The 20,372-nt window shown below is 42.1% G+C and overlaps 1 protein-coding gene across 3 annotated transcripts in view; it reads right to left on the bottom strand.

The window, feature by feature from the left end:
- Positions 1–6,108: 6,108 nt before the first annotated feature.
- The window catches only part of CLUAP1 (clusterin associated protein 1), a 45,538-nt gene continuing 31,274 nt past the window's right edge, over positions 6,109–20,372 (bottom strand). For all 3 annotated transcript variants that reach the window (XM_059898396.1, XM_059898397.1, XM_059898398.1), the window contains 3 exons: positions 13,006–13,113; positions 10,487–10,542; positions 6,109–7,174 (listed from right to left, as the gene is read on the bottom strand). In XM_059898396.1, coding sequence (XP_059754379.1) covers positions 7,028–7,174; positions 10,487–10,542; positions 13,006–13,113 — 311 coding nt within the window. In that variant the 3' untranslated portion in view covers positions 6,109–7,027. The remainder of the gene's footprint in view (positions 7,175–10,486; positions 10,543–13,005; positions 13,114–20,372) is intronic.

The following is a 20,372-nucleotide window of genomic DNA, read 5'->3' as shown; positions in this document are numbered from 1 at the left end:
TGACTTCTTGTGTTCTGGGAATGATGCTGACCTGCAGGAGAGCTGGTCTCCTGCAAGGAGGCAGGAGTGGTGCTGCCAGAGGAGGACACAAGCACCTCTCCTGGTCCAGGGTCAGTCCAGGCAGGGGAGCGATGAACACTGTGCTACAGCACAAGGAAAGGAGGGTCTTCCTCCAAGGGGATCAGGAACAGGCCTCAGAACTCAGCAAGTAAGAAGCCAGTCGGAGCTATTTATATCCTGAGGTCTTCATGTGCCCCTACTTTTTCTTATCATTACTGCCCTTTTCCACTGACCTGGCTAAAATCATCCCCCTCACTCCGAAATGAGTTGCCATCTTCAAGCCCATGAAGAGTACCAATTTGGCATCCGTGACAGAGGGGACCTCTCTTTCTTTTCTCAAGACGAAAAAAAGGTTTTAGGAGTATGATCCTTAGAGTCATATGGAAAAATTATGAAAAAATTTTAAAGAGAAATGAAGGCTTTAATTATAGGATTCTGGAGACAGAGACAAGAAAAGTTCTCCAAGGTTTTTGCCATCTTTTATCCATTACAAAATCTCTGATTTTGTCTGCCATATGTCATTTGGAATCTGGTATAGTGGTTATCAATGGCACATTAAATGTCAATGCCATAATATCATTCTATATTAGGCTTCCCAAAGCACTACTGTGGCTACAGCTTCCCTGTAAGGGCAAGAAAGCCGAGCTTCCATGTGGCATAAATTCCCTCAGACGTGTGTCTGTGTTGAAAGGAAAAATATTCCAAATGGACATCACAGCTCTCATCAACTAAATAACCAAGAAAAATGCTTATGAAAATTATAAAGTAATTATGACTTTTAAATGTGAATAGGAACTATGTTCCAAATGTTCCTTTAAAAATGAGTATTTGGGCAAGAATCATCATTGGATGATAAAACCATGGATGAAAGCCTATTAAGGAAGAAAATCACACAGTCTCCAAGTTTCACCCCACAGAGGGGTATTTACAAAGGCTCCTTAAAAATGGAGACATTTTGGGACTTCCCTGGTGGCACAGTGGTTAAGAATCTGCCTGCCAATGCAAGGGACACAGGTTTGAGCCCTGGCCGGGGAAGATCCCACATGCCGCAGAGCAACTAAGCCTGTGCACCACAACTACTGAGCCTGAGCTCTAGAGCCCGCGAGCCACAACTACTGAGCCCACGTGCCACAACTACTGAAGCCCACATGCCTAGAGCCTGTGCTCCGCAACAAGAGAAGCCACCGCAATGAGAAGCCCGTGCACCGCGACGAAGAGTAGCCCCCGCTCGCCATAACTAGAGAAAGCCTGCACGCAGCAATGAAGACCCAACACAGCCAAAAATAAATAAATTTATAAAAAAAAAAAAAAGGAGACATTTTGCAAATGCTGCCTTAGCAAAGTGATTGAACTTAACATCACTGATAATGGGACAAATGGACATCATGTGCCCCCAATGTGATGCGCTGAGGAGGACACATCACTGATGTATTTTATTCTTGCCAAAAATGTCTACTTGAATCTAATCATGAATGAACAATCAGACAAAATCCAAATGGAGGGGCATTCTGGGAAAAAAAAGGAAAAACTAGCCTGACCTCTTAAAAAATGTCAACATCATGAAAAATACAAAAGGCTGGGGACTATTTTAAATGAAAGGATATTATTAAAGAGTCATAACAACTTAAGATCTTTGATTGGATCCTAGACTAGAGGGAAAAAATCAGCTATAAAGAACATTATTTGGAAGTTGGGGACATTTGAACATAGGTCTAGTTATAGTCTTTACTGGATTACTGGTTTTGAAAGATATTTTTGCTGGGTATAGAATTCCAGGGTGACAGTTTTTTCTTTCAGCACTTTCAAGATGTTGCTATACTGTCTTCTGGTTTGCACTGTTTCTGGCTAAGTTGAGAATGTGACAGACAGTAGTTGCAGTAGCCAAATGCTAGAGAAAGCTGTGCCTTTGCAGGAACCTAGCACTGGAGAAAACTCAGGGGCCAAAGCAGTAGAGAAAAAAGTGTGCTCTCCAGGAACTTTGAAAGCCAGCCACACTGGGAATTGGAAGTAAAGGCCCCTCTTCTCTCCTTCAAAGTCTCTCTAGCACCCTACTGACGAGGCTTAACATTTTGCTGGCTAGCAAAGGAGAGATATTTACTACGAATAGCTCCACTATCACAGAGCAGGCCAAAAGGTGAATTTGGAGCTGAGGCAATAAATTGATAATCAACACAATGGGATTTTGGGGGTCTTTTTTGTATTCCATTTTGGACAAACATGCCCTGAGTCTTCAGGATCAGTAATGTTTTCTTCTGTAGTGTCTAATCTGATCTTAATCTCAGCTTGCACAGTTGTCCTCTCATTTTTTTTAAATCTCTACCAGTACTGTGTGAGACTTTCTTTCCATCTTCCGTATCTCACAACCTGCTCATGCTTTCCTCTACTGTCTGAATATATGGAATATAGTTATAACTGTTTGAATGTCTCTTTCTACTAATTCTATCAACTGTCATTTTTGCATCATTTCTTGGTCTGTTTCTTGACTTTTCTTATTATACCTGGTAATTTTTGATTTGATCCCAGACATTGAAAATTTTATATTGTTGGGTATTGACTATTTTCATATTCCTTAAAATATTCTTGAGCTTTATTCTGGGACACAATTACCTAGAAACAGTTGGATCCTTTCAAAACTTGCTTTGAAGATTTGCTAGTCAGGATCAGCCATCCTTTAGTCTAGGGCTACTTTGACTCAACTTCTAAGGCAATGTCTCAGTATTCTGGGTACTCTACCTGATGCCCAAGTCAAGAGAACTGTTTTGGGCCGTATCTACAATAGACACTATAGAAATCCAGGTGTAAAAGACCATGAAATCAGCCTTAGCCTTCTTACCCCAAATAGCAGCATCAACCCAAATGGTTATCTGGTGTATATGTTTTCAATATACAATACATATTTAAGCAGAATGGCTCCTAATGCAAACTTTGCTTCATCATTACACACACGGTCACTCCCTCCCTCTCTCTCTCCCATAGATTCAACCCCTCTCATTCCAAAAGCTAGTTCCCTTCAGTTAAAAAGCTATGTTCATTTTCCTCTTAAAAAAAAAAAAGGCCTTCTGCCCCTCCAAAATGTTCAAAATGTTCTTTGATCCCACTTTTCCCTGGCTCTGCCTTCTCTTTTTACTTATGACCACCCACTTTCTAAACAGTCATCAATACTCACTTCAAATCCCAACCTCTCTTCAACCCTCACCTGCTATCTTGCTTTTCCTTGTTGAGGTCACCAGAGATTTCCTGTCCATTTCAGTGACTTCTCTGACTCAAGCTCACTTACAGCAAGGACCTCACATTGTTCACCTCTCCCTTCTTGGGAAATTCTCTCCTGCCCTGGATTCCATAACATTACCATCTTCCAATCCTTCCACCTTCTCATTACCACTCTTTGAAAAACTAAACATATTTCTCCTGATTATTAAAGGAAAAATATATTCACTTTAGAAAATCCAGAAAATACTTTCCCAGTCTCTCCTGGCTCCTTGTGGACTCTCCCCTTAGACACAGGCGTTTCTCAGGCTTCCACCCTTAGCTCTCTTCTCATCCCACATGTTCTCCCCTGAGGAATCTTATACACAAATGATCCTCAAACCTGAATCTCCAGCCCTCACCCCTTTCCTGCCTGTACATTTACCTTTTTAAAAAATTCATTTTCATCAGGACAAAATGTGTAGTAATACACAGTTTAAAAAGTCAGAGTACTAGGCTTATAATGGGAAAGAACAATCTCTTGTCCTATTCCTCCCCTTCCTGAATACCTCTCCACCCAAAGCTAAATGTCATACATACACTAGTTCTTGTTTTATCATTTTAGAGATTATCTATTGACTTTCTATTATGGGAAATGTCATTGTACGTATATCACCGTATGACCCCACTTTCTGTTTCTCCATCCTTCCAATACAGTTACAGCATGATTCTTGGGTAAATCATTATTTAGTGTTTATTTTATGATTTTATTAGTACTGATGATCACTGCTGAGCCATTTTCTTCCTATATAATTTATTGTTCTTTCTAGAATTAAAAGTTGCATCATTTTAAACTTTCTATGTCACTACTAATTAATTTTTCCAAACTATCTAATAGACAAGTAAAATCTGAATACTGTTTCCTACAGACATATCGGTTATCCTGTCAGTTCCATTTTCCCCTAATGACATTACTTCTTGAGCCCTTTGTCTTCCTGCTCCAGTGTGTCCTTATAGAAAGGACTTCTGTTCTGGGTAGGAGGCAGAAGCTTTTAGTTCACTTCCAATTCAACCAGTCCTGTGTTCTAGCACACATGAGTCCCCTGGGCCAATCTAACAGTTGTGATATTTAAGCAGTATGTTGCTAACCTAAAGGGACACACCTTCCTTTCAGACATTTGACACTGATGTTACAGTTTAAAATACTAGTGAAAGAGATCTTGTATTTCTTCTTCCTGCCCCAGATAAAAGGGAAACAGTTCTTCAGAATTCCCAATGGACATCCTTGATGGTTATCACCACCAATAAAAACTGAGGACTTAAAAAGTTCCTTTAAATTTTCTGCCAATATATGTATTTTAAAGCATTTTAAGAGGTCCTTTGATTACACAGCAAAAAACAAAAAACAAAACCAAAAAAAGCTGTCAGCAATGATCTAAAAGCTAGTTTTTCACTGACCTAATCACACAATCTTCTCTGGGTCCTAAGTTCGCTCTGCTGCTTGACCAAAACCAAATGACACCAAATCATAAGGCACCGCATAGCACAGGGAGATCAGCTCGGTGCTTTGTGACCACCTAGAGGGGTGGGATGGGGAGGGTGGGAGGGAGGGAGATGCAAGAGGGAAGAGATATGGGAACATATTGTATATGTATAACTGATTCAGTTTGTTATAAAGCAGAAGCTAACACACCATTGTAAGGCAATTATACTTCAATAAAGATGTTTAAAAAAAAAAAAAAGAAATGTTATAGGATGAAGAGTTGAAACTACAGAAATAGCATAGAAAATGTTAAATATTTTAATAAATATAATTTTAAAATTAAAAAAAAAAATCATAAGGCACCTGCACACATCTGACTCCCGGATCTGTCAGAGCAACAGAAGTACATTAATAATTACGATCCATACTTGAAGCTCCTTTGTTGAAAGACGCTGCTGAAGTAAGGAAACATCAGACCACGCAAGACTCTGCACAAAGTCAGTTAATCAAGGGATGAGGGATGACAATAAGCAGGTGAGGGGCTTCCCTGGTGGCGCAGTGGTTGAGAATTTGCCTGCCAGTGCAGGGGACACGGGTTCGAGCCCTGGTCTGGGAAGATCCCACATGCCGTGGAGCAACTGGGCCCGTGAGCCACAATTACTGAGCCTGCGCGTCTGGAGCCTGTGCTCTGCAACAAGAGAGGCCGTGATAGTGAGAGGCCCGCGCACCGCGATGAAGAGCGGCCCCCACTTGCCGCAACTAGAGAAAGCCCTTGCACAGAAACGAAGACCCAACACAGCCATAAATAAATAAATAAACAAATACATCGTAAAAAAAAAAAAAAAGAAGCAGGTGAGACAATGACTAGCCGCTGCAGCTCTTGCCTCTACCTGTGGACGTGTTATCTGTGGTTTGGGTTGGGCTCCCATGTTAATGCCCATTAGAAGAAAGCATCACATAAGGGAAACAGAAATACAGTTTTTGTTTTTTAAAATAAAAGTCAGGTCAGACTCAGGTAAACCAAAGCTATGACATCCAAGGAGATGCAATGACTCTCTTGTGCCTTAAAAGCCATGGCATCTGAGGAGGTAATGTGGCTCCCGATACACCTCTTCCCTGTTAGCTTATCGTTTCAAAGATGGCACATCTCAAATTACTGGTGAATTAACTTAATGCTGAATGTTTTTTTAAAAAAAGGGAGTAATCTCTTATGTAAAATTGAGGGAAAGACAGAAAAAAGCAAAGATAGAAATAACTGTCACATAGTCTCCTGAAATTCACATGTAATATAATAACCCATGAACTCTTCTTAAATAAGTATTTATATGTTATGGTACAAATAAATAATTATACTTTCAAATAAAACAATAATATAAAAATATGGTATTAAATAAATTTATTAAGAGAGAACTTCACAAGTCTTCTGACTTTATAATTGAAAATAAATGAAAACTCCTCTGTGCTTTCCATATTAACAAGACAAAACCAAACTCCACCTATCTGTCACTTCTCCTTTCACAGAAGGGAAATTCTTCTAGTGCTATTCTATCAAATTCAATTCCGGTTTATTTTTTTAGGTCAGAAACATGAATCCATACCAAAACTTTTTCCTTAACTTGCTCCTTCCTAAGGAGGAAGGTCAGCCTTCTGAGAGAAAATGGAGTATGTATGATCTGGAGCATCTCTCTGTTGCCTGATTTTCAAGGAAAGCTAGTTTTCATCAGAGTTAGCTGACTTTCTTTCAGAAAATTTTAGTTAGTAAAATACATTTAAAGCTTGGTATTGTGAGCATGCAGAAGAAAGAAAATAAAGGCTAGAATCAAAAGCTGATCTAAAATAAACATTCTGAACTGTATGTGATGAATAGTCAGACACTCCCCCACAACTCCTGAAATGAGTCCTATGCCCAGTTCTAGCCCCAGGTCTGGACTTGAAGGTCCTGCTGACTTTTAGAGGAAAAGTGTAACAAAAATAACAGGCAAGACTTACACAGCGTTGGCTGTTATTTCTCAAGTTTTTGTCCTGTGGATGTGAATCACTAAGAACACATGCATTTCCCAAGTTTTAGGAGATAGATAAGGGAAAAAAATCATCTTTGGGGTTTGCTCCGGTTCTTGTTTAAGCTTTGGAGTGTGTAGAGTAACACATAGGAGGCTAAAGCTGAAATGGGTTTTGCTTCATTAACAATGAGTCCTGCTGGCTTATCCAACAAAATGCCTATTTCCTTCTGACCCTTTAATTTCCCCTTTACCTACAAATCTGAGGGTTTTAATCTGCCTGGGTCCCTTGGCAAGAAGGTCAGAAGTCATTGTCACTCTCATCCAGGGGCTCAGGTTTCCGGACTCTTTGACTGGGCTTAGCTGGTGAGAGAGCAATGCTCTCGTCCTCCAAATCGTCGTCGTCTTCATCATCCTCCATGTCAATCTCACTGTCCTCTGAGTCTTCCTACAGGAAAAGACAGCAAATACAGCTGAGGGTCCCGTCCTGCTACTGACATCATGTCAGCAGAGACCCTACCTTGCTTTTTTACTAGTAGCTCAATAACCAGCAACACCCACATGAAGGAAGAGCTTGCCAGAGCAGCAGTCAGGCCGTGGGGGCATAAGAATGGGGCCAGTGTCTATATATTGCTGGCTGAAATACATATATAAATGTGTCTTCCAACCAGTAACCCTCAAACACCAACGGGCAAGCCAAGGCTGGAGCTGCAAGGTGGCTTTCCCGCCGCCATCTCAGGAGCACCACTGGATGTGCACGGAGGCTCACTGGAGGCCCAGAGACCCACCAGTGGACAGCAAGAAGGGCAGGGGCTTGGTGGGGGTTGCTTATTTGGGCTTCTGGATGGAAAGCCACTCAGGAAATGGGTATAAGGAGCAAAATAAAAGACATTCTCTCTTTCATCATCTAGATCAAGGTGACCAACTCAACAAGCTTTTTCATACCGCAAGTCCTGTAGCCCCAGTAAACCAGGATGGTCGGTCACTCTATATAGACCATTCCCACCAGCACACATACATGCTGCAATCTCCTTCTTAAAAACACAAAATAAAAAACCCTAAAATGTAACCCCACCTTCCTCTGCAGCTACTCTGCCCTGTTCTCCTGTGGCCTCACAGCAAACCCCCTGAATGAGCTTGCACTCACGCTATCCCTGCTGGCTCCCCTCTCGCTGCCCTCTAAGCACCACTAGCCAGGCTCTCACCACCCCCGACAAGTTCCCCAAGACTGAAACATTCAATGGACTCAGATCCTATGGGTAATTCTCCGTGCTCCTGTTTGACCCATGGCTGCATCTGACACAGGACTGCTCCTCCTCCCCCGGAACCCCCTTCCTGTGCTCCAGGCCCCCTCCTCTCAGGTGCTTGCCCCACTTCACTTCCTCGTCTTCTCGGTAGAGCTTGCCTGACCTGCTTCCTCACCCTGACCTCTGCAATACAGGGTCGGCCTTAGGCCTCCTCTCTTCCCTTTCTATTCTCTCTCCCCGAGCAATCACATCTATCCTCATGGTGGTCTTTGGGTGGCTCCCCCAAATTCAATCTCCAGCTCAGACCTGACCCTTGAAGTCCTCAACACCAGCATGTGGACATCTAGCAGGCAGCTCACACTGAGAATGTCCAAAACCAGACTCTTGATCTGCTCTCAAGTCCCTTCCTCAGGTCTGCCCCCCTCAGGAAATGAAAACTATGCTTTCAGCCAATTAAGCCACAACCAGGGCATTTCTCTCTTTCTCTAACACCTCATGTCCAATTAACAAAACCTAATGGTCCTCACCTTAGAAACATCCAGAATCTGACCACTTCTCACCAGTCTGCTGCTACCGCCACCCTCGCTTCTGAACCAGACCCCTGCAAATGCCCCCCACCTGGTTCCTCTGAAACTCAGGTCAGCTCTCCTGGGTCTCCAGCACCTCCCCGCTGCACTCAGAGAGCGCAAGTCCTCGTCACATCCTGCAAAGCTGTGCGTGGCCCCTGCTGCCTCTCCTGCTGCTCCTGCCCCAGTTCACTCACTCCCAGTCACGCTGCCGCCTCCAGCCCTCGAATTCAGGAACCACGTTTCCTAGGCCTCATTGCCCCACCGCATCACCTTCCTCCTACCACTCAGCCCCCTGCCCAATGTCACCTAATCAGAGACCTTCCCCGACCAATCAGAAGACATCGACCTCCTCCCTCATCCCTGTCACTCTGTCCCCTGAACCTGCTTTATTTTTCTTACCACCATGACCCCTGATGTATCTGCTTGATGACCGTTGGAATGTAAGCCTCAAGAAGGCAGGGGCTTTGTTCTGTTCACTGCTGTATTCCCCAAACCCCTAACGGTGCCTGGTACGTAACAGGCACTCAACAAGGACCTGGCAAGTGAATGAGTGAACAGGTGAAGGGCAAGCCCCTATGCCCAGGGGGATGTGTGGAAACAGCCTCCTTGAGATAAATAAGTGGCAACAGGCACAGAGGAGATTTTAAGCTACAAATAAGGCATTTACTCAGAAAAGTAGAAAGCTATACAAATGATCAAGCAAATCATAAGAAAAGAGGCCAGACAGTGTCATGAGTTTCCCCACCAGATTTTCCCTAATTCTGTCTCAGATGGGTAAGATGGATGGATAGAAGCTATTTAGCCATCCCTCCCCTACTTTGTTAAAAAAATTTTTGAGGTAGTCTCTCTGCTTCTCTATAGACTGTCTTCTATGAATTCAAGGCCCTATTTTCTCTGTGCATCTTGCCCAGCAAATCTGAGTGACCTCTCCCCTCCCGTGAATTTCTCTAAAAGTATTCACCGTCGGTACCTAATAAACGGAACTGTCGTACAAGAATATCAGCCCATGCTATGTGCATGCACTAGTGCCGTGCTCCAGACACGCATGGCATTCAGCCTGATGGGAGGTCTGTGATCTCCATCAGTCCGGTCACCTTTGCCTCTTGGGCCTCACAGCCCTGCCAGGGACTCAACAAAGAAGGCATGCCCAGAGCGATGGACGGTGCGGCCCCAATAACCGGACCCCAGCAAGGATGCCTTGGTTCCCCATTCCATTGGTTTCCCAGTCAGTTATCCACTCAACAGTGCTCAAGGCATCAGCAACCTGATGTAACACTCCGGGCCCTGGTCTCGAGAGAGCCTGCCTTTCAGGTTCCCTCCCCAGAATGGAGCTGAAGAAAAGCCTGGACTTGACCCCAGCCCTCAGCAGAATCCCTTCTCTTCTAGGTTACAGTTCAGGGGCCTGATAACCTTCCTTGTTTCTTGGCTCAGTGTTCACCCCGCCTCCTCATTAGCACAGGGACCTCTTGGTAACTTCACCACTCACTGTGGAACCCATCTGAGTGGCTTCTTGCCCCAGACACAAGGCATCACTCTTGGGGAAGGCTCTCTGCTGACCCTAAGTCGCTCACACACACACAAATGGAGGTGAAAAAGAAAACCAACCTGTTTCTTGGAGCTGGGAGTCTTGCATTTACCTAAGAGAGCTGGTGCTGCTTCCATCTTTGGAAAGCAAGAATGGAAAGAACAAGAGAAGAAGAAAAAAAAAAGCAGGGCAAGCATGTTCATTTGAAAAGAAAAGAAATGAGCCAACAACTAGCAAAGAAGAGAGTCTAGCTCCTTGGGAGGTCGAACTCCGCCACAAACCCAGCAAAGGGCCGGGCTGAGAAGCAGCACCTCGCGCTAAACTGGTCAGATACACTTAGCTTCTCGGCCAAACTAGCCTACGAGGCTGGCCCAAGATGGCCAAGACCAGGACAGCTCAGGGAGCTGGTCGGGACTCACGTCGTCGTCCGAGTCTCCACCTTGCATTGTGCCCACGACGCGTTTGCTGGGTCGTCCTGAGGAGAACAAAAGCGTGAAGAGAGTATGAAAACCTTGTAGGATACAGGACAGGAAATGGCCTTCAAGATTTGCTTTCCTTTAGAAAACTGGGAAAAAGAAGAATCACATTAAAAAACTGACTTAAGTAGGTACTTCCCTGGTGGTCCAGTGGTTAAGACTCCGCGCTCCCAATGCAAGGGGCCTGGGTTCGATCCCTGGTCAGGGAACTAGATCCCACATGCATGCCAAAACTAAAGATCCTGCATGCCACAGATAAAGATCCCACACGAGGCAACGATGATCCCACGTGCTGCAACTAAGACCCGGCACAGCCAAATACATAAAATAAGTAAATAAATACTTTTAAAAAAATAAAAATAAAAAACTGACTTAAGTAGCATCCAGCTAATCAGAACTGTGATAGTAATAGATTTTCTGCATTTCCACTTTGAAAAAGAGGAAAAGGGCATTAAAATATAAGCACAAATCATAAATCAGAAAAATAAATATGCATCCTGTAAATATTTTAGGGAAAAAATCACTGAATCCCATTATTAGTATACATGCAATAGAACAGATGTGCTCTCTGTTGAAAAAAGAAATATATTCTCCTTTTATGGGCCAATGTCACTTGTACTTGGATCTATGTCTGAGCTCCAAAAAGTAAAAAAATTTAAGTATCACATTAATTTATCCTTCAAAACACCATCATTATCTAAGTGATTCTCCCCTCCTCCTCTGGAAGCCAATGTTGTCTAGATGTGACTTCCGCAAAAACTCAAGAGCCATCCTTGCTGGGTGAAGGCAGAGAGCTGCACATACCCGAAGGCTGAAAAACGGCCACCGGTGATGCCAGGGCCAGGCCTCAGAAGAAAGGCAGCAAAGGCAGCTCAGAGGCACTCACTCAGGGCAGGCCTGGAGACGGCCATCAAAAGCTGTTTATGGACATGCTCTCTTGGTCAGATAAAATGCAACTCTTGTGTTGTTTGAAGAACTTATTTATAGCTTTTGGAAACGAACCCTGTTTCCTGATTTTACTTCTGCAGGCTGAGTGGTCAGCAGGAGAATTTAGGAAACCAGTGCCCTTACTATGTTCTACTGAGCCAATTCCATACCTTTTTAGAGCCTTGGCCCCCATCTGCAGAATGGGAGTCATAACCTCTAACCTCTATTTATATCATGAAGCTCTTAAAAAATAAAAGGAAGAGAAAGGAATCAGAGCATCTAAATTATCCTATAAAAAATGAAATGTAATAAATAAAAATAGCTGAGCCTATAAGAGAAAGCAGTTAATATAGAAGTTAATATAAAACAATAAAGATGATTTACCACTTAGGAGTATTATATACATAAAAATGCAATTTTGTTCCAAAAATTAACAGGTAGTAGAAATGCTTTATAGGCAAATATAGGGCAATTTAGTTTAGTATCTATCAAAATAACAATTTATATAACCTTTGACCTAAGAATTCCATTTTTAATGATGCAACCTAAAGAAACACTTGCACATGTGCGGAAAGATGTACATACAAAGGAAAGAGTGGAAATACTTAAATATCTATCAATATGGAATGCCCAAACAAATTATGGGTACAGTCATAGGATGGAACACTATGCAGCTGTCAGAAAGAATGAAGCAGATTTGTATTTTACTGACATGGAAAAGGTTCCAGTATATTTAATAATAATTTTAAAAAGCAAGTACAGAACCACACACAATCTGGTCCCATTTAGGTTAAAAAACGTTTCAGGTGATCTCTGTGTCCACATCTGAGTGTGTGTGGGTGTGTGCGCACTCACAAGCGCACACGTGTATATGTGTGGAAAGGTAATTTGGAAGGACACACCCCAAGCCACTGGCCATGACCCGTGTAGGTGAGGGAGTGGGACATGAGGAAGACCCCAGGGGAGCACCCACATTTGCTCCACATATGTTATTGCTTGAATCTTTTGCAGTAAGAAGGTAGAAACTAGAAGAACTTTTTTTTTTTTTGGCCACACCCCACAGCATGGGGGATCTTAGGTCCTTGGCCAGGGATCAAACCTGTGCCCCCTGCAGTGGGAGCACAGAGTCCTAACTACTGGACCACCAGGGAATTCCCAGAAGAACTTTTTTTTAACAGCAGAGATGATCATGTAAGTCCCTTATTTGTGCATTAATTCTCTGACCATAAGGGATGTAACTGCACTGAGAGCAGTTTGGACCCAAAAAGGGCAGAATTCAGCTGATCAGCAGAGGCAATGTGTTATGTGGCCTCTGTGAGAAGTACCAAACCATAAATAAGACTGGCTATTCTTGGGGCCAAAGGTAAGAGTATTAGCAGCAAAGATGACCACTGACCAGTTTAAGAGCCAAATCCTGATAAACAACAGGGCAGTGTGCTTACGAGCCTCGAAACCAAGCAGCCCTGACCCAATCCTGGCCGCCATTTCCTGTGACAGGGCGTGGGGCGGAGGGCAAGCAAGAGCCACCGTGGTACCTTGCAAGAGCGCCTCCATGGCTGTCCGTGGCTTGGACAGCCGTCTCTCTTCTAGTTCACTGTCGGATTCATCGTCCTCCTGGATGTCAATGTCGGAGTCATCATTACCTGGCAGCGACACAAGTAGGCAAAACAAAAGAGCAGCTCTGTCATTGCCGCTAAAACAGCTTCTGTCCAGTAAGGCTCTTGTCAAAAGCCATCTGTGCTTCTGAGCCTTTCTTTTGATGCATTTGATTTTACAAGGCTCTTGGGAGTTGCCTGTAGATACTTAGTGAAGAGTTAATGCAAACAACGATAGGCTAGTTTTTTTATAAACAATTTTCCAAAGCAAGAAAAAAGTGGGTCAGTTATATCAGTTAGAAACATTATTCCAGTATGTAAAACTAAAAAACTGACTAGCCAGCTGTCAAGGTAGCTGGGAGTTCTTCATTAGTTGGGGGGAAAAAAACATTCTCTGTTCAGTCTTAGGCCATGTTACCAGAACTCAAGCTCCTTGAGGATAACACGAGGGAAGTGGAGCCCACTGAAATGGTCAGCAACTGCACCAAAACAAGCCTGGAGGCAAGAGGGAGATGGGCCAGGAAGGGCCTGATTGGGCTGCCTGGGAAAGATGGCTACCTGGTGACTGGCAACGAAAATTGGTGCTCGTGATATTCCTTACTGGAGAAAATTCATTATAAAGGTAAAGAAAGGTCATTCTCAATGCAACGGCCTTTTACATTAATTTCTTAAATACTCCTCTGGAGTCTTGTGCAGGTTGAACATTTCCTAATGTAAACCTACAGAAGGAGAGTTTCCACAGTGGGGAGAAAAAACTTTCACTGCCCAGCCCAACTGCTCTGTGCCCAGAGAGTGACAGGGGTTTTAGAAGGAAGGAACTGGAAGAATGCAGTTGCTGTTCTGATCACTGACTCTTAGGACAGTCTGGAAGTAGAGTAATTGTTCATCTACAAAAATGCTTTGCTTAACCCCTGCTGTAAGAGTAATGAAATGACAGCTGCATCTAGCTGGGCACTGAGGGAAAGTTTCCTACTTCCTTTAGCCCTGGAGAGAAGAGCTGTACTCTACAGCATGAAGGGGCAAAGCTGGGAGCTGGAGAAAGTGTCAATAAGGGCATCCTGCAAGGACTTCAGTACAATTGATCTGACAACTACCACCTTATAAAAGCTGTTACAGAGAATGTGATTAGATATTAACTTGATATTAACACGAATTAATGACCACAAAGTGAAATCACTCTTCAGATTAGTTCACTTTTTACCTCCTCCAGGAAAATTATGACATTAAATCCTCACCCCAAGCAATATAAAGCAAATGATATCATGAATTTTAAACCAACATTAACACAGGTACCTTGGGCTCAGTACGATTTCTTCTGACAAGTCACAGCAATAGACTGAGGACCAAGCATGTAAACTAAAGTTAATACATGCTGACACCGAAATCACCGAGTTGTCAGTGACACGTTAAAATGAGTATGGCCAACTAGGGTCCCGGGATGATTCAACAGGAAAAGAACAGACTTTCCAAAAAATAGTGCTGGGGCAAATGGACAGCCACACGCAAAAGAATGAGGTTGGCCCCCTACCTCACACCATATACAAGAATTAACTCAAAATGGGTCAGAGACCTAAATGTAAGAGTTAAAACTATAAAACTCCTAGAAAGAAACAGAGGGGTAAACCTTGGCGACCTTGAATTCAGCAGTTTCTTAAATATGACACTAAAAGCACAAGCAACAAAGAAAAAAATTGATAAATTGTACTTCATTAAAACTTTGTACAGCAAAAGACAGCATCAAGAAAGTGAAAAGACAGTCCAGAGAATGACAGAAAATATTTGCAAATCAGAAATCACCTAAGGGTCTAGTACATATAACTCATCAATAAAAGGAAAACCCAATTGAAAAATCTGCAAAGGGCTTGAATAGATCTCTCCAAAGAAGATATACAGACAGCCAATAAGCAGATGAAAAGATGCTCCATTTCATCGGCTATCAGAGAAATTCAAATCAAAACCACAATGAAATATACTTCATACACACTTAAACTGTAGACAGTTCCTTTGTAAGTTTCTCCTTTTAGATAAACACTGTCCAATAGAAACATGCCAGCCCCAGATGCAATTTAAAATTTTCTAGTAACTACATTAAAGCAAAAAGAAACAGGTGAATTAATTTTACTAATGTTTTATTTAACCCAATATATCTAAAATGTCATTTTAATAAGTAACCAATAGGAGACTGGTTCAAGATGGCAGAGCAGAAGGATGTGCTCTCACTCCCTCCTGCAAGAGCACCGGAATCACAACTAACTGCTGAACAATCATTGACAGGAAGACAGTGGAACTCACCAAAAAAGATACCCCACATCCAAAGACAAAGGAGAAGCCACAGTGAGATGGTAGGAGGGACGCAATCAAAATAAAATCAAATCCCATAACTGCTGGGTGGCTGACTCACAAACTGGAGAACACAGATACCACAGAAGTCCACCCAATGGAGTGAAGGTTCTGAGCCCCACGTCAGGCTTCCCAACCTGTGGCTACAGCAACGGGAGGAGGAATTCCCAGAGAATCAGACTTCGAAGGCAAGCGGGATTTGATTGCAGGACTTCAACAGGACTGGGGGAAACAGAGACTCCACTCTTGGAGGGCACACACAAAGTAGTGTGCACATCGGGACCCAGTGGAAGGAGCAGTGACCCCATAGGAGACTGAACCAGACCTACATGCTAGTGTTGGAGGGTCTCCTGCAAAGGCGGGGGGTGGCTGTGTCTCTCTGCGAGGACAAGGACACTGGCAGCAGAAGTTCGGGGAAGTACTCCTTGGTGTGAGCCCTCCCAGAGTCCGGTATTACCCCACCAAAGAGCCCAGGTAGGCTCCAGGGTTGGGGCGCCTCAGGCCAAACAACCAACAGGGAGGGAACCCAGCCCCACCCATCAGCAGACAAGTGGATTAAAGTTTTACTGAGCTCTGCCCACCAGAGCAACAGCCAGCTCTACCCACCACCAGGCCCTCCCATCAGGAAACTTGCACAAGCCTCTTAGACAGCCTCATCCACCAGAGGGCAGAGACAGCAGAAGCAAGAAGAACTACAATCCTGCAGCCTGTGGAACAAAAACCACATTCACAGAAAGATAGACAAGATGAAAAGGCAGAGGGCTATGTACCAGATGAAGGAACAAGACAAAACCCAAAAAAACAACTAAATGAAGTGGAGATAGGCAACCTTCCAGAAAAAGAATTCAGAATAATGACAGCATGATCCAGGACCTTGGAAACAGAATGGAGGCAAAGACTGAGAAGATGCAAGAAATGTTTAACAAAGACCTAGAAGAATAAAAGACCAAACAAACGGAAATGAAGAATACAATAACTGAAATGAAAACTACACTAGAAGGAATCAATAGCAGAATAACTGAGGCAAAAGAACGGATAAGTGACCTGAAGACAGAATGGTGGAATTCACTGCTGTGGAACAGAATAAAGAAAAAAGAATGAAAAGAAATGAAGACAGCCTAAGAGACCTCTGGGACAACATTAAACGCAACAACATTCGCATTATAGGGGTCCCAGAAGGAGAAGAGAGAGAGAAAGGACCAGAGAAAATATTTGAAGAGATTATAGTCGAAAACTTCCCTAACATGGGAAAGGAAATAGCCACCCAAGTCCAGGAAGAGCAGCGAGTCCCATACAGGATAAACCCAAGGAGAAACACGCTGAGACACATAGTAATCAAATTGGCAAAAATTAAAGACAAAGAAAAATTATTGAAAGCAGCAAGGGAAAAACGACAAATAACATACAAGGGAACTCTCATAAGGTTAACAGCTGATTTCTCAGCAGAAACTCTACAAGCCAGAAGGGACTGGCATGATATACTTAAAGTGATGAAAGGGAAGAAACTACAACCAAGATTACTCTACAAGCCAGAAGGGACTGGCATGATATACTTAAAGTGATGAAAGGGAAGAACCTACAACCAAGATTACTCTACCCGACAAGGATCTCATTCAGATTCGATGGAGAAATCAAAAGCTTTACAGACAACCTAAAGCTAAGAGAATTCAGCACCACCAAACCAGCTCTACAACGAATGATAAAGAAACTTCTCTAAGTGGGAAACACAAGAGAAGAAAAGGACCTACAAAAACAAACCCAAAGCAATTAAGAAAATGGTCACAGGAACATACATATCGATAATTACCTTAAACGTGAAAGGATTAAATACTCCAACCAAAAGACACAGGCTCGCTGAATGGATACAAAAACAAGACCCATATATATGTTGTCTACAAGAGACCCACTTCAGACCTAGGGATACATACAGACTGAAAGTGAGGGGAGGGAAAAAGATATTCCATGCAAATGGAAATCAAAAGAAAGCTGGAGAAGCAATACTCATATCACGTAAAATAAACTTTAAAATAAAGAATGTTGGGCTTCCCCGGTGGCGCAGTGGTTGAGAATCTGCCTGCTGATGCAGGGAACACGGGTTCGAGCCCTGGTCTGGGAAGATCCCACATGCCGCAGTGCAACTAGGCCCGTGAGCCACAACTACTGAGCCTGCGCGTCTGGAGCCTGTGCTCCGCAACGAAAGGCCACGATAGTGAGGCCTGCGCACCGCGATGAAGAGTGGCCCCCACTTGCCGCAGCTGGAGGAAGCCCTCGCACAGAAACGAAGACCCAACACAGCCAAAAATAAATAAATAATAATTAAAAAAAAAAAAAAAAGAAAAAAAACTTTAAAAAAAAAAAAAAGAATGTTACAAGAGACAAGGAAGGACACTATGTATTGATCAAGGGATCAATCCAAGAAAAAGATATAACAATTATAAATATATATGCACCTAACATAGGAGCACCTCAATATATAAGGCAACTGCTAACAGCTATAAAAGAGGAAATCGACAGTAACACAATAAGAGTGGGGGACTTTAACACCTCACTTACACCAATGGACAGATCATCCAAACAGAAAATAAATAAGGAAACACAAGCTTTAAATGACACAATAGACCAGATAGATTTAACTGATACTTATAGGACAATCCATCCAAAAACAGCAGATTACACTTTCTTTTCAAATGCGCACAGAACATTCTCCAGGATAGATCACATCTTGGGTCACAGATCAAGCCTCAGTAAATTTAAGAAAATTGAAATCATATCAAGCATCTTTTCTGACCACAGCGCTATGAGATTAGAAATCAATTACAGGGAAAAAAATGTAAAAAACACAAACACATGGAGGCTAAACAATACGTTACTAAATAACCAAGAGATTTCTGAAGAAATCAAAGAGGAAATCGAAAAATACCTAGAGACAAATGACAAGGAAAACACAACAATCCAAAACCTACGGTATGCAGCAAAAGCAGTTCTAAGATGGAAGTTTATAGCAATACAATCATATCTCAAGAAACAGCAAACATCTCAAATAAACAATCTAACCTTACACCTAAAGGAACAAGAGAAAGAAGAACAAACAAAACCCAAAGTTAGTAGAAGGAAAGGAATCATAAAGATCAGAGCAGAAATAAATGAAATAGAAACAAAGAAAACAATAGCAAAGATCAATAAAGCTAAAAGCTGGTTCTTTGAGAAGATAAACAAAATTGATAAACCATTAGCCAGACTCATCAAGAAAAAGAGAACTCAAATCAATAAAATTAGAATGAAAAAGGAAAAGTTACAACAGACACCACAGAAATACAAAGCATCCTAAGAGACTACTACAAGCAACTCTATGCCAATAAAATGGACAACCTGGAAGAAATGGACAAATTCTTAGAAAGGTATAACCTTCCAAGACTGAACCAGGAAGAAATAGAAAATATGAACAGACCAATCACAAATAATGACATTGAAACTGTGATTAAAAATCTTCCAACAAACAAAAAGTCCAGGACCAGATGGCTTCACAGGTGAATTCTATCAAACATTTAGAGAAGAGCTAACACCCATCCTTCTCAAACTCTTCCAAAAAATTGCAGAGGAAGGAACACTCCCAAACTCATTCTATGAGGCCACCATCACCCTGATACCAAAACCAGACAAAGACACTACAAAAAAAGAAAATTACAGACCAATATCACTGATGAATATAGATGCAAAAATCCTCAACAAAATACTAGCAAACAGAATCCAACAACACATTAAAAGGATCATACACCACGATCAAGTGGGATTTATCCCAGGGATGCAAGGATTCTTCAATATACGCAAATCAATCAATGTGATACACCATATTAACAAACTGAAGAATAAAAACCATATGATCATCTCAATAGATGCAGAAAAAGCTTTTGACAAAATTCAACACCCATTTCTGATAAAAACTCTCCAGAAAGTGGGCATAGAGGGAACCTACCTCAACATAATAAAGGCCATATATGACAAACCCACAGCAAACATCATTCTCAATGGTGAAAAACTGAAAGCATTTCCTCTAAGATCAGGAACGAGACAAGGATGTCCACTCTCACCACTATTATTCAACATAGTTTTGGAAGTCCTAGCCACGGCAATCAGAGAAGAAAAAGAAATAAAAGGAATACAAACTGGAAAGGAAGAAGTAAAACTGTCACTGTTTGCGGATGACATGATACTATACATAGAGAATCCTAAAACTGCCACCAGAAAACTGCTAGAGCTAATTAATGAATATGGTAAAGTTGCAGGATACAAAATTAATGCACAGAAATCTCTTGCATTCCTATACACTAATGATGAAAAATCTGAAAGAGAAATTATGGAAACACTCCCATTTACCATTGCAACAAAAAGAATAAAATACCTAGGAATAAACCTACCTAGGGAGACAAAAGACCTGTATGCAGAAAACTATAAGACACTGAAGAAAGAAATTAAAGATGATACCAACAGATGGAGAGATATACCATGTTCTTGGATTGGAAGAATCAACATTGTGAAAATGAGTATACTACCCAAAGCAATCTACAGATTCAATGCAATCCCTATCAAATTACCAATGGCATTTTTTATGGAGCTAGAACAAATCATCTTAAAATTTGTATGGAGACACAAAAGACCCCGAATAGGCAAAGCAGTCTTGAGGCAAAAAAATGGAGCTGGAGGAATCAGACTCCCTGACTTCAGACTATACTACAAAGCTACAGTAATCAAGACAATATGGTACTGGCACAAAAACAGAAACATAGATCAATGGAACAAGATAGAAAGCCCGGAGATTAACCCACGCACCTATGGTCAACTAATCTATGACAAAGGAGGCAAAGATATACAATGGAGAAAAGACAGTCTCTTCAATAAATGGTGCTGGGAAAACTGGACAGCTACATGTAAAAGAATGAAATTAGAATACTCCCTAACACCATACACAA

Source organism: Balaenoptera ricei, chromosome 15, assembly GCF_028023285.1.
Source record: "Balaenoptera ricei isolate mBalRic1 chromosome 15, mBalRic1.hap2, whole genome shotgun sequence".
Lineage (NCBI taxonomy): Eukaryota > Metazoa > Chordata > Mammalia > Artiodactyla > Balaenopteridae > Balaenoptera > Balaenoptera ricei.
Note: the sequence above shows the minus strand (reverse complement) of the source record. Positions and strands in the feature narration are given on the sequence as shown.